This window comes from Cottoperca gobio, chromosome 6, assembly GCF_900634415.1.
Source record: "Cottoperca gobio chromosome 6, fCotGob3.1, whole genome shotgun sequence".
In the NCBI taxonomy this organism is placed as follows: domain Eukaryota; kingdom Metazoa; phylum Chordata; class Actinopteri; order Perciformes; family Bovichtidae; genus Cottoperca; species Cottoperca gobio.
Window position 1 is genome coordinate 5,675,616 of NC_041360.1, and position 14,560 is coordinate 5,690,175.

At 41.1% G+C, this 14,560-nt stretch overlaps 3 protein-coding genes across 5 annotated transcripts; 1 reads left to right on the plus strand and 2 right to left on the minus strand.

Moving 5' to 3' along the window:
- psme3ip1 (proteasome activator subunit 3 interacting protein 1) lies at positions 1-9,990 on the minus strand. Of its 3 annotated transcripts, XM_029434606.1 has the most exons (8): positions 9,869-9,990; positions 7,462-7,598; positions 7,256-7,354; positions 6,778-6,899; positions 3,014-3,153; positions 2,252-2,337; positions 1,060-1,266; positions 1-463 (listed from the first exon to the last, which is right to left on the minus strand). In XM_029434606.1, exons 1-8 carry the CDS (start codon positions 9,928-9,930, stop codon positions 459-461), a joined length of 858 nt encoding a protein of 285 aa, XP_029290466.1. In that variant the 5' UTR covers positions 9,931-9,990; the 3' UTR covers positions 1-458. The 3 variants fall into 3 exon arrangements, with proteins under 3 accessions (XP_029290466.1, XP_029290464.1, XP_029290467.1); XM_029434604.1 differs by lacking the exon at positions 1-463 and having other exon boundaries at positions 807-1,266; XM_029434607.1 differs by lacking the exons at positions 1-463; positions 9,869-9,990 and adding an exon at positions 9,566-9,701 and having other exon boundaries at positions 807-1,266.
- Positions 9,991-11,519: 1,529 nt separating this feature from the next.
- LOC115009355 (histone H3) lies at positions 11,520-12,905 on the minus strand. The gene has a single exon (XM_029433310.1). It carries the CDS (start codon positions 12,883-12,885, stop codon positions 12,475-12,477), a length of 411 nt encoding a protein of 136 aa, XP_029289170.1. The 5' UTR covers positions 12,886-12,905; the 3' UTR covers positions 11,520-12,474.
- A 301-nt stretch (positions 12,906-13,206) lies between these two features.
- LOC115009361 (histone H2A-like) lies at positions 13,207-13,724 on the plus strand. The gene has a single exon (XM_029433317.1). The coding sequence runs from the start codon at positions 13,254-13,256 to the stop codon at positions 13,635-13,637; it is 384 nt and encodes a 127-aa protein (XP_029289177.1). The 5' UTR covers positions 13,207-13,253; the 3' UTR covers positions 13,638-13,724.
- Positions 13,725-14,560: the final 836 nt, after the last annotated feature.

The following is a 14,560-nucleotide window of genomic DNA, read 5'->3' on the forward strand; positions in this document are numbered from 1 at the left end:
CACAGTGGGGAAGCTCTTTATTTCTCTCTGCTCAGACTTTGAGAAACAAAACTAATCTCTGAGACAGCAGCAAACAGTCCAGCATTTTTCCAACACAATGCCACTTTAAAACAAACTACTGATGAGAAAACACATGACATCATGACACATGACAAACAAAAACATTATTCTTGAAACCTTTCAGACTTTGCATTTAAACCCACACAGAGAGTGAAGCGTGTCCTGCCACGGCTCTCTATCTCTCTCTCCTCTGCTGCTGATAGCTAAAAAAAAAGGTGCGAGTCACTTGACACAGTCTAAAGCAGTCTCCTCCTTGCTCCACAGCTGTCAATCACTGTTCCCTCAGCCAACAACACAGCTTGCAGTCGCTGTGGCTTGGGTTGGGAGTAGGGTTGGGTGTAGGGGGGGGGGGGGGCAAGATGTCGTCGGGGTAGGCAGTGCGGGATTGGTTGCTCGGCTTAAACTGCGTGAGATGTGATTGAGGGAAGGAAGGGTGGAGGTATCATGTTTGAGTGCCACAAAAACCACAAATAGATACACAGATTTAATTCAGAGTAGAGTTTAAATTGGTTACTGTTGATTAGGATTATATTACTCGGCTGAACTTTGTCTCATGACAAAGAGCAAACAGTTCAACTCACAGCTGTGAAAACAACAGGAAAACTGGAAATGTTAGTTAGGTGTGTGTGTTGCTAGTGTATTACTCTAACATGATATGAACGTGTGTGGCCTGCAGGTACACTTCTGTAGGCTCCGTGTTGTGTGTGTGTGTGTGTGTGTGTGTGTGTGTGTGTGTGTGTGTGTGTGTGTGTGTGTGTGTGTGTGTGTGTGTGTGTGTGTGTGTACCCCTATATCAGTGTGTGCATGTATGCCCTTTAAATCTGTCTGTGTATGTGCATATCCTGTATGAAGATACCTTTTCTGACGTTTTGCTAGCTATTACTGGGCATGCAAACTTACTTCACATGTGTGTGTGTGCGTGCGTGTGCGGGCGTGTGTGTGTCTATCTGTAGGCCCTGCTGTGCCGGGGGTACGGCAACATGATTGCGTCCACGCTACCTTCGCTGTCCGAGCTGCTGTCAGAGTCGCTGCTGCCGGAGTAAACCCAGAGTCCTGGTAAAACGCCGACGCACACGGCCGCTGACGGCAGGTGCAACACGCCTTGATCGGAGCTCAGGGAAGCCGAAGGGGTCTTTGCCGTCAGGACGGGGACCGTTTGTTGATCTTCAGCTCGCCCTGATCCTCCTCCTGCTCCATCCTCCTGTTCTGAACAGCACAACATACTGTCAGATTCAGAGCTCATACATACAAATATCCCCCTCGTAAGGCTCTTTTTAAAAAGGTCAGAGAGAAACATTTGGCAGTTAGGAAACTCTGTGAATTATGTAACCAAGGACCATGAAAAATTATACTTTTACTGTGTTAACCATCCTGCAGGCAGTTTAGACTTAGGCTACAAGATGACGGAAGTAATTAGTTGTAGGAAGAGCAAATCAGCTGTGAGCAATTCCACTGACTTCAAAAGGCTGCTGCTCCCAGTTCAACAGCTTTGATTAACCCAGTGACTGACTGTCAGGAAATCAATCACTTTCACACCTTTCGATTTGAGCTATTTTTCCCTCTACATGTTTACCTACGAGAGAGTGTTAGCACACGTTTTGAATAACCAGAATGACCAAACATTTAAGATACAGGGGCCCTGAAAGTCGACCAATAATGGAAAAATGGGACCAAAAAGAAGAAATAGCTACAGATAGTCTTACTTTGCTTATTGGCAAACAGACACCGTACCCTGGTGAATGTATAGCTTCACCAGGGGATAACTACCATTCTTCAGTGCAACTGCCCCGCGGGATCTACAGTAACCCGTCAACACTCATATGAATCAGGATTCGAACCCAAGGCAATATAGCGACGTGAAGATGTCAAACCTGAACTCTGTTGTCTGACCATGAATCCCTAACGAGGCGGAATCCATTATGTGGCCGACCACTTCCACTCTGCAAAGAGGGTCAGTCGTCCTTTCCAATTATAAAAGTAATTCCAGCTATTCATGTGGAAGAAAAACGCATACACCATGTATGCAACCTATGCATCATTCAAGCACAAGCAGCGAGCTTGTGTACGAGTGTTCGAGTGTGTTTTTCTGGTCTGATAGTTCTATCATTTAGTAATTCCAGGAGGTGCAAAACTCAATTTCTGTCCACTACAGACAGACATGCCTCCTTAAACACCTCAGGCTGCAGCCCACCTGTCTGTCTGTCTCCATTTCCCGTTGTTGCCGTTTTTGTGATTTCCACCTTCTGTTTCTTACTGCTGTCTGACGACTGCGATGAACTGGGGAAGAGAACAAAGAGATTATGAAGACGATTGTCATGCCAACAATGAGAGAAATATGAATGGGGTCATTCGCAGTGTCAAGACTGAACTTGGAGGTTCAGTCTTGACACACAAACAGTATTGTGAGAAAAAGCGTAAACTCAAGCTTCACTTACTTATCGGTTCCCAGGTGGATCTGGAATATGGCTGAAAGCTTCGGGAATAATTAAGTAAGTGAACCTTGAGTTTTCAACTTTTGCCACTCGGTTCACTCTTATCAGCAACAGGCAGCGACTTCCTGCGAAAAGCTCTAATAAAGCGACGCTACCTGCCCAAAGCTAAGTTAGCGACTAGCTGTTGAATATAGTGGAGCATTTAGTAGCTAATGAGAAAGAGATTTCCCTCAGGAGATGGAAATTAGCACCAGCAACATGAATCCAACAGCCACTGTGGCAGGTGGACAGAAAAGTTCATTTTCAAAAAACAGAACCAAAAAGGAGTGAATATTGGATTTAAATTTGTCAGATGGACAAAAACAACGTTAAATGAATGATAATCTTGCTCTGTGTCTGCTGGATGTGTAAATAGGTAACTGCTTTCTAACTTATCAACTTTATAAAAAGGTCAGTGTTTTGCTTCCCCCCAAGCCAAAGCTGAATTAGCTGATTAAAATGATGTGTATCCGTTTGCTTACCTGCGTCTCTTGACAGCTCCAGCCAATAAATGGGCCTGAGACAGGTGGCTGGTCCTTTGCTCCGCCCCCGAATTTTTAGATGCCACCTTCTTTTCAGGCTCTCTCCGGCTTTCGGTGGACGCATGCTTCACTAGAGCGCTGTGACGGTACAGAGTTAAGGTGAATAAACCATAATGCAGCTTTGGAGAGGGAACACAGGGTGGTGCTACGGGGGAAGTACAAACACACGACTAGGGCTGGGTATCGTTTGAAAGATTACGAACCCAGTACCTTTAAAGTGATACCAAAACCATACAAATGGTCATTTTATTCTAGATCTGGGTACAAAAAGGATTGAATGCAGGTATTGTGATTGGAGAGGTTTGGATACTGGAAGTGACACCGTTCTGAGAGGCTAAAAAAAGCAGAGAGGTGACACAGATATGAAGCCTAAAAGAAGACCATGAGGTGGACAGAGCTCAGGAGGCATGAAATTGGGTCGAGACGCGGAGACGGAGGAAAATGAACTGAGAAGACAAAGCACACGAGGCGTTAGACAAAAGGGACGGACGGGAAACAGCAGTGTCTTCAGGTATACGTGAGGTACATACTGTACAAGCAGTCATGAGTTTTCACAGCATTAACTAAGGTCTGTGTGTGTGTGTGTGTGTGTGTGTGTACTTTGTGTTCACAGCAACTGCTTTAGACGGTCACCGTAGTTACCAGCCTATGATACAGTTTCCACGACAACCCATTCTCTTCTTCATCTGCAGACAAACCTGTCTGTCAGAAACCTGTCTGTCCACAAAAACAAAGAGAGGGTGACAGACGACACGTCAAACTACTCGACATGTTGTCAAATGTGCAAGCATTTCATATGCAGCGTTTACACTGATGTGAGGTTCACTTTAGGAATGTGTTAGTCCGTCCTAAATACATACACAACTCTTATGCTTCTTTTATGAGCTAAAATGTGAGGTTATGTAATGCAGAGATATGATGCAGATGGGATTTGGCAAAATAAATCGTCTGGTTGCAGACCTCTGACCCGCTGCCCACATCGAAGATTTGTTCAGCGATTGTGCCTACTCATCGCTGCTTTCTGCAGTTGGAGAAACAGTCAGCCAATCAGAGTTTAGTAGGCAGGTTAAGAATGGAAATGCCATCTTCCTACATAGCTAGCTGGTGGAGATAGACTGATAAAATCAGCCAGGCCGATATATCAGTTGATATTAGCTTATTGCCGATACATCCTATTACTGTATACGTCAGCTGACATTTAACAAGAAATATTAGAACAGAAATGACAAACTAGATTTGAAGTCTGTTAGATACAGTGTCACAGATGTACATTATGTCCACAAGAGAGCACTGATAAGTGTATTTTTTAACTGTTAAATATCCTGTTCAGTATATAACTTGGTCACAAATAACAAAAGAAAAGCCATACAAATCTAAAGGGGTACAAATTGTATATTTACATTAGGTTGTCATCGACCTCAAAAACCCAGCATCTGTTGCGCTATACTAGCTAGCTACCTAATGTCGTGGAAATAGCAATCGATGCAGCTGTAAGTTGTTTCAAGTCGACTCATAAATAACTCATAGATTGACATGTCTTTGGTCAACGTGAAAAACATTTATTTAACTGTTCCTCGTAACCGTAACCACAGACGTCAGCAGGACGGCTACAATCACCACCGATTGGTTGGAGCTAAAGCGAAAAAAATAATGCCCCTCCAAACAAATCGCTGTAACATGAACGCAATGTCTGAAAGCCTCCATGAATAAAGTGAAACTAAAAGATATTTCAATATAGTTATTAAGATAAAGAAATGGCTCTTACATCACAAAGGCTGTGCTTGTAATAGGTTTGTCCTTCAGATAAAGCTGAGGAACAAAGTTATAGACAGACCAATTTGTGTCCAGCATACTGAAGGTGTCACACGTGTAGAAGGTGCGTGTTTGGGAGTGTGTAATGTCTGCACGATGCAGTCCCAGCAGGAGCTCCACTACGGTGGAGCTGTGCTTGCCTCTGCCAAAACGCATAAAGCTGCTTATCATTTATGCACCGAGAGACTTCCATACTGGCAGCATCGGTGTCCTTCAACTGTTGGAAACGGCTTGAAGAGCACATAATTACCTGAAAACAGCTTCACCGCTTTAGGAGATACCAAAACACTTCAGAGTCTTTGACTTTTCAGAAAAGCGCTATACAAGAATAATGTAGAATTATTTTTATTAATAAGATCAACTCTGTGATGGTAATAAGCAATAGTTTTCCCCCTATAGTGCTGTATATTGTGCACTTAGTTTAGGGGCAGTGAGCAGGACACCTGGCTCTCATGTCCCTTCTCCTGCCAACTCAATTTAGCAAACACTCCCACTGATCCATTCATGTTGCAACTCACAATGTCAACTCAGTCCTCAATTATCGGACTGATATTCACCAATTAATGGTTGTTTATTTTAGTACGTATGATACTAAAGATCAGCAGATCAACTTCACAAACCCTAAGATTTGTTTGCTTTTGTCAGTTTCATTTTCAAACTAAATTAATTCTATAGGTTTTCTGCTGTCTATGAGGGGATTCTCATTATTTGTCATTTTACAGCCAAACGTTTCTAAACTCGATCATAAACAGTACAAAAAAAGCCAGACAGCTGCAATCTTAACTGCAACATCAGACTCCTTTGTTCCTAAAACTTAAATATAACTTGATATCCTGTTCTAAGATTCCCACAAGTAGAAAAAGATATTTCCTCTGTTAGCATCAATCTGATTGTATGAGGACAATAAGCATATTCCAAGTGCAATGATTGTCTTGTATCAGCAGGAAGTAGTAACTGCCTGGACACATCTCCGGCACAGCTCATACCTCCCACCCTTAGATGTTCAGAAGCCTGTAAGTGACACAAACAATAAAGTCACGCTTTCACAACAGGGTTTGAAATTAGCACCCACCACTGACAACAATTTACCCGCATTTGGCGTGGCAAAATACTCAGGCCATCTGCCACTTTGGCGGACAGGGAATACGCACAACAGAAAGACACATTTAGTAAGATTAGTGTATGACTGGATAGATATACACATTTGAAAGGTGCTTTTAACTGCTTGATAAAGCTATTGGCCGTATTCTTCTTGATTGAAAGTAGAAGTTCACTGAATTCTACATACAAGCCCACTCGTTACTGTCACAACGTCACGTTTCAATTTTGTCTGAATATCTGTCACGCTATGCACACCTAATTCCAACTTCCACTTACCAGTGGCAGACCAAAAATAAAACTTGTTTGCTAAAAATGTTGAATTCAGAACCTGCTGCTTCGTCAGCTCGAGCATTAAAAGGCTGTCGGTGTTTCAGTGGGCAGCGAGAAAAAATCTCAGCACCTGGCAAAATAGCCACTGCCTAATTTGCATAAGTATTATGATTATTTTTCGTTACTGGGCAGTACAACTGACACCTTTTCCTTAGCTGGTTCATTTTAGCATTAGATATAAAATGTGTTTGAGGTTTGGGAAAGCTTTGCATTTGATTATTAAAAGGATATAGTAAAAGGCATAAATCTTCTTGGAGGCAGTTTGAGCGTTTGAGTTTCAATTTGATTTGACACTCGTTTTGATATAATGCAAACATTCAGTGTCAGCATACATCTCATTGCTTATTTTAAAGCTGCAAAATGGGTAAAACCAGATAAAAAATATTTAGGCAAATTATCACAGCGTGATCCTGGCTAATTCAAATGTTTTCTATATGAACCAGCACGTGTTAAAAGGATATTCTGTATTCCAACAGTTCCTGTTTCTCCTCATCCCTGCGTTGCTTCTCCACCAGGCACTGTTGCCGGGAGACCTCGTCCAGGAAGCTGCTCTCATCCTCATCCAATCCTCTCACCATGTTCCCTGTCACCATGGAAACAAACATGCTCTCAACACATGGCAGTAGAGCGATTGTATTTTTCAGAAAACAAACCATAAGAGTGAAATTACCTTCACGTAAAAACAATGAGGTGTGTGCACTTTAACAGATTTACAACCAGGCTCTGCTTTTTTGTAAGGGGTCACAAGCTAAAAAGGTTGGGAACCATATTTTGTAACTAACCTTGTCTGAAAAGTAAAGAGCAGTAGCTACACTAAGAAAACTGGAATGTTGAAATAGTCAAATCATTGTCATAACTGTTGATCTTTATAACACACTGGCTATATTTAAGAGGTGAAAGTCCTAATAACAGATATAACCAAGAGAAACAGAGACTCACTGAATTTGAATTGCTCCTCAAAATCCTCTTGTTTCTTGTCCTTCTGCTCCTGCAATCGCTCAAAGAGGGAACGTGGGTCATACTTCTCCTCTGGGGCCTCTGGGGAGAACACAAACAAATATGTGGAAGCATTCACAGCTGTCTGTATTTAACCAGTTTGGTGCTTTTTGGATCTATCCGTGTGTAAGTGCAGGTGTTTTTCTTACCCTCTGGCTCATCCGGTTTCCTGACTTTCTCCCATTCCTCCTGTCTCTTCTTCCTCTTCTCATCAAGCTCAGTTTCCGACACAAACTTCCTGCTGAGGTCTACGCCCGTGGCCTCTGCCCCTTCCATTGCAACTCTCCTACACACAAATCCACAGACAAACCTTAGTTAGAGCATCACTCCAAAACATTTTTTAAATTTCTGTTGGGCCTTTATAGACTACTAGGTGAAGAAGTCAATATCAGTTGTTTTCCTCTGGGGACCCACGCTGAGAATGTGTGGATTCAATTGATTAATGCTTTTTCTATGTAGTCCAGCAAGGGAATAAGTCCCCTGAGCAAAACCCTTTCAAATCTGTACTGCACATACTTACCTGCTAGAATAAACCAATCAAAAACAACTTGAGACTACAATTCTGTTAAATAAATGCATCTAATAAAGTTTCAACATGCATGTGCAAAAGCCCAGAGAGGGCAGGGCAATAACATACTGCGACTATATTCACCAATGCAGTATACATTTGTCTTTAGTCCTCAGCAATTAATTAATCTCATTAAATGTCATGTTTTAGTGATCAAAGAGCAATAGCACCAAAGTTGATCTATAAAATAGACTTTTCCTAACATTTGCATGTTTGCCACTATATGTCTTCGTGTTGGATTGCGGTCAGAGTGTAATTAAAGAGGTTGATTCAAGATCACATTTAACAAGTCACATCCCTGATATGAACACGTGTTTTGATATGTAGGCTAAACTCATACCTGTCAACCCTCCCGTTTTTCCCGGGATTATCCGGTATTTTTCCTTCTATCCCGTTTTCCTCCCGTTTAAATATGTTCCCGTAATTATCCCGTAGTTTTAACCTTTCAATTTGCCTGATTTAAAAAAGTGTACAGTGGCCTAAAATAGAGCATATGGCAATATTATGTTTAGCATGAGCTGAAAAACGTTATCCGCCAGTAAACACACAGAAGAAGAAAACAGGAACAATAACACAGAAGAAGAAGAAACATATGATGAGAGTCACAGTGAACGGGAGATAGATGGAGACGCAGCTGTACCTGCCAAACAAGTTAAAACTTTATGTAAGTACCAAATGAGAGGAGACCTTCCCTTATTTAATAAAAAGCAGAGTCAGGACAACTCGTGCTTTTTGTAAAGTGTGCCATTCAGATTTTAGCTTTGCACACGGCGGAATAAGCGATGTTCGCCAGCAAGAACAATCGTCCAAGCACAAGCACGAGGCACAAAAACATACACTGTCAATGACTTCATGTGTGACAAGAACTGTGTCGGAGGAAAACCAAGTGACCAAAGCTGAGGGAAAGATGTCGATGCTTTGCGCGAAAAATAATGTAGCCTTCAGCTAGCCTTGAGGCAGGCAAAGTCTGCAACATATGTTTACAACAAGTCCCTTGCAGATGTTAGGGACTACCACACTGAATAAAATGTATATATATATGCAATTAAAATACATAAATCTTATAAACATGGCTGTACAAGTAATACATACTTTAAATAAACATGTAATTCCTGAACCCGTCCCTTATGTGTTTACATTTAGATTATATGGGTAGGGGCTGGCTGGCTCAGAGCTGTTAAGGTATGGGTCCGTCAGAAAACTTCCCTTATTTTGAAATTCCAATGTTGACAGGTATGGCTAAACTTGAGGCATCATTTTGAAACTACATGGAAACAGAAGTGAGCTGTGTGATATTATTTTTAGTTTTCTGACTGCTGCATTAAGATCACCAAAAAAAACACAGACACGTCAAACACAACAAGCAGATAACCACAGCATGTGTAGGATTTTATACATTAACGTTTCAAAAGAGGACTAAACTGAACTTAACCCGTAAGGTTTTGGCTCTCCCTTGTGGTCATCTTTAATCATCACAAGTTATTGAAATTATTGCAATTTAGAGAACTTTTCGTGAACGAATACATCTTTAAAAAAAACCTTACGGATAGCACAACCGAGGTCTGCTTAACGGACCACAGCGTTTCGTTTGTATCGGCCCTGTTGATTCACTCACCGTTACTTAAGACAAAGATAACAACGTTAGCCACTAAAGGTAAGCCTTTTAAGCCAAAGGACACACTCACCTAACAACACAGTTATTTATAATCACTCTGCAATACAACACTCAGGCTCATTAGCTTTCTATTGTTGCATTATAGATGCCGGAATATGTATTTAAGGACACGAAGATGCCTTGTGTGCTGCAACCCCCTCGGCTAGCGTTAGCTTCATTAGCATCCAAGCAGGCTGTTGTCACCGCTGTCAGTAGCCGAACATCGTGTCATGTTGGAAAATAAATACTTCCAGTTGCACAACCGAGCATACTTGTGTTACAGTCTATGACCGTTTCATATCGTGTTGAATCATTTCTGGTCACTTAAACTTACCAAGCACGGCTAGTCGATATGATATATGAAATCAATGACGTTTGGTGTGATGGTGAAAACATCCCCGTGACGATTTTCAACGTGCGACTTTAGTTCCGACCAGTTTTTCTGCAGGATCTGTTAAGTCCTTTTATTGTAAGTAATCAAGGGATGACTAATATCGATTACGTTTTTTTACTAGTGGAAATGTTCCAAATATTTTTTCACATGTATAATTAAAATTTCAACAGTCAAAACTGACAGATATCTTTAATTACAAATAGGCATATCCGCACCCGAATTCCCTTTTCACTTGTAAAAATAACGATTCCCGATATCTATAATTAAGTTTCCACACGTAAAAAAAAGGATTGTGACAAGTGGAAACGTAATTTCTCATTGCAATAATTGATTGCATTTCAGATATGCACTACTATATATCTGTAATTGCATACTTACAGTTAGTTACAATTTCAAGATAACATATCAAAATGTTATTTTGACTAATCAGAATTGAATTGTTTATATTTAAAAATCCATTTATGATACATGTAATGTAAGAAAAATTGTAGATATCTACAATGAACTCTTCCACTTGTAAGACTGTAACTGATAATATCAACAATTCACATGTCCCTCTAGTGAGAATTGAGTTGCATATATCATTAGTTAGAATTGCAACTACTCAAAATGGCAATATGTATAAGTCAATTTGGAATTATAACACTTCAAAAAGGAAATATAGATATCTGTAACTGAGTTTGAATAGAAGTCCATGTTAAAAGTTGACTAGATGTAATTAATCAAGAAATAAAAAATTTACGAAAAATAAATAAATTGGTAGATATCTTTAATTAGAATGGCCACTAGTAAACATTACATTATGGATGTGTAGGCTTGGAATTATAACTAGAAATTGATATCAGTTGATATCTACTATTGTCATTACCTCCACTGATTAAACGTTTGAAGGGCCTTACCGGGTCGTGTCTTTTCTAAATAAACCTTATTGCTGAAAACAAGTGCAATATACCAACAAGGCAACCAGTGCCATCAAGTGATGACACAAGAAAACAGCATAATATACTATAATTTCATAATAAGTGAATAAAGCAATATAATGTTAAATTTCCTTTAACGATACAGTAAACTGTTTTTTTTGTTAGTAAATGTACAGTTGTGAAATAAAAAAATAAAACTAATAAGGAAACAAGAGACATTCTCTTTGTCATGTAGAAGGAAAGGTTTTGCATTGCATCATTAACTATGAAGGTTTTATGAATTAATGAGTGAATCTGCAGGTCCAGCATTTATTAGAAACAGTAACAGAACATCACATTAATATATATTGTTTTAACTTCCAAAAATGAATTTCACAGGATAAAAAGTTTGAATCAACTTAAAACAATCTATTTCATCTATTCGATATAAAAAGCTTTGCTTGAGTCCATACTTTTCTCCAATTTATATCCGTCACATAACCATTCCAATATGATATACCGCAGGGGATAGCAACAATCTTGTTCTTATTTGGTAGTTACTTATCTTGGTATCGTGGTCTTAAATAACATACAATTTCCAGATGAGACAGCATCAAAAACAACAGAATTAGGAGTTATAGGCACATTATATCTGGAGAGACCCCAGTACAATTAAATAACCGAGACACGTAGGTAATACAAGCCTTTATTGGTTTTTGGAATTGAAGAGATTATTGGCCGGATTAAATTCTTCTTTCCTCATTTAAAACAGAATCATTTATAAAATTCCATCAGTTCACAGAGAATGCAGATTGATGACAAATTAAAAGACAGCACAGTATGTTGCTTAGATCTCAGCGTCATAACACCACCATTTCACTTTTAAATAGTTATAGGCCGTTGTTTTGCCTTGTTTTTCTGCTCACATTCTTCTAAAGAAGTTTCCTCAGCTTTGCAAAGTTGCAGATCAACAAGATTAACTTCAGACTCGAGTACAAACTAACTCATTGCGGTATCTTCTAAAGCAATGGGCAATTTTAAACCCCCAATTATTAACATACTGTCTAGGTTAGAGCTTTGTTCAAATAATAACATAACATCAATTTATGTACCAATATTAAGGCTACTTCTGTTGGCCTATATGCTGAATAATTGAGCCATTGAGATGCTAGGTTTTGAAGAGTTGAGGAAGATAACATTTATACAAATATAAAATTATGTTTTGAGCAGTAAATGGAAGAGTATCTGTTTAGGATATTAACCAGTCTGACAAAGTGAAATACTTCTGTTGAAGATAGAGGACTCTCCATAGTTAAATCAAATCAGGTGGAGAAGGCCTTTATCTAAACAGTACTTTAGGTAAATGCATTTCAACACATACAACTGCACATTTCACACTGTAAAATACTACTACCACTTTGTACATGTATGCATTTTTTAATGTACTAAAATATCCTTGGTTTATAATTTCAAATAAAAAGATTATTTCTTATTATATAATCTATGGAAGAGGACATATACAGATTATTCAGGTCATTCAGAGAACAGATTATTGACCGGTAAACAAGGCATTAGAGGAATGGGCCCTTCAGTGAAGAGTGAGGTGGCTCTTAAAAGAGCCGTTGTGGTTTGTGGAGCAGCAGCAGTTTAAGCCCTCTCTCCGCGGATGCGGCGGGCCAGCTGGATGTCCTTGGGCATGATGGTGACCCTCTTGGCGTGGATGGCGCACAGGTTGGTGTCCTCGAACAGGCCGACTAGGTAAGCCTCGCTGGACTCCTGCAGAGCCATGACAGCGGAGCTCTGGAAGCGCAGGTCGGTCTTGAAGTCCTGAGCGATTTCTCTCACCAGGCGCTGGAAGGGCAGCTTGCGGATCAGCAGCTCCGTGGATTTCTGGTAGCGACGGATCTCTCTCAGAGCCACGGTACCGGGCCTGTAACGGTGAGGCTTCTTCACGCCGCCGGTGGCCGGGGCGCTCTTACGGGCAGCCTTGGTGGCCAGCTGCTTCCTGGGGGCTTTGCCTCCGGTGGATTTACGGGCTGTCTGCTTGGTTCTTGCCATGACTTCTTCTTTCTCTGAACAGGAGAAATATGTAGCTCAACAAAGAGACACGCGGCTCTTAAACTGTGGGCCCGGCTGTGACATGGTGACGCTGCTTCAGACCTCCGGCTCCTGATTGGTGAGGGGCTCCTCGGAGCTCAGCACCGCCTAGAGGAGCGGCCCACCGCCCGGATCTCCGCTGCTCATTGGCGGAAAAACTTTTAAAATGTGCCGCCAAAACCCAGAGTGTTCCGCCCTCTGCTGCTCTGCTGGAAGCCTCTTTTCTGGTTGGTCTGTGCACCGTCCCGCGCCCCGCGGACATATAAAGGAGGGCTTCTGGTGCTGAGGAAACACTTGTTTGTGTACCGACTTAGAAAGCACATCCGAAAATGAGTGGAAGAGGCAAAACCGGCGGAAAGGCCAGAGCGAAGGCAAAGACCCGCTCCTCCCGTGCCGGGCTCCAGTTCCCTGTCGGCCGTGTCCACAGACATCTGAGGAAGGGTAACTATGCCCATCGTGTCGGAGCCGGAGCCCCCGTCTACCTGGCGGCTGTGCTGGAGTACCTGACCGCTGAGATCCTGGAGCTGGCTGGAAACGCTGCCCGCGACAACAAGAAGACCCGTATCATCCCCCGTCACCTGCAGCTGGCTGTCCGCAACGACGAGGAGCTCAACAAGCTGCTGGGAGGAGTGACCATCGCTCAGGGCGGCGTGCTGCCCAACATCCAGGCTGTCCTGCTGCCCAAGAAGACCGAGAAGGTCGCCAAGAAGTAAATCTGGAGACTCGCTGACTGCTGGAAACCAGAAACAAAAAGGCTCTTTTAAGAGCCACACACTCCTGATAAAGAGCTCCGATTCTTATCAATGCAGCCACGAGACAATCATGAACATGGCAATACTTTGTTCATAAAATCTTACCATCAATGGTGATAAACTACAGTTCATAGCCTTAAAAACCATTAACAATACTAATTGGGAGGAAATTATTACCTTCAGACAGTAAGCTAATTTGTAACTACTCTGAATGATGCCATTTTAAATACCAGAAGTGTTTTTATTTTCTTCTGCTGGTATGTGTCCTCTTTGACAGTAAAAGCACGGGATGACTGATCTAACTCACTCAGTTGATACTTTATTAGGCACAGAGCTGTTCCTAAGATTTTGTCAACCTTCATTGATGTGGAGTTGGCAACATATCAAACATCTCAGTAAAGCACAAATCAACTGCAGCTCATCCTGGTTTGAAATGTTTTAACATAAATGATGGACCTTTTCCTTGAAAGTGTGCGTTTTTAAACTCTTGAAATGGGAAGTATTTTTTTGCACATTCATTCTGTTTCTCAGTTCTACAGCTTTAATATTATTATATCCTTTATTGATATGGGAAGGCCATTTAGACCTGGTTACACTTCAATACCATTTTACTATAACATATGAGAAGCACTCAGAATTTACAGCATACATCAACAAGTTATAGATCACACAGACCAAGGATATCAACCTGTGGGTCAACATCAATTCATAGAAAACTCTTGCACTGCTCTGTCAGTCAAAGAGGTTTGAATTGATTAAAAGGGATTAATCTCGTCTAATGAGGAGCATACAAGAACCAGTTTCCCAAATACATTATTAACATGATTTTCAAGGACCAGATAGTCTTGAGACCGAGTGTGGTGTGAAGTTGATGTACAAATGTT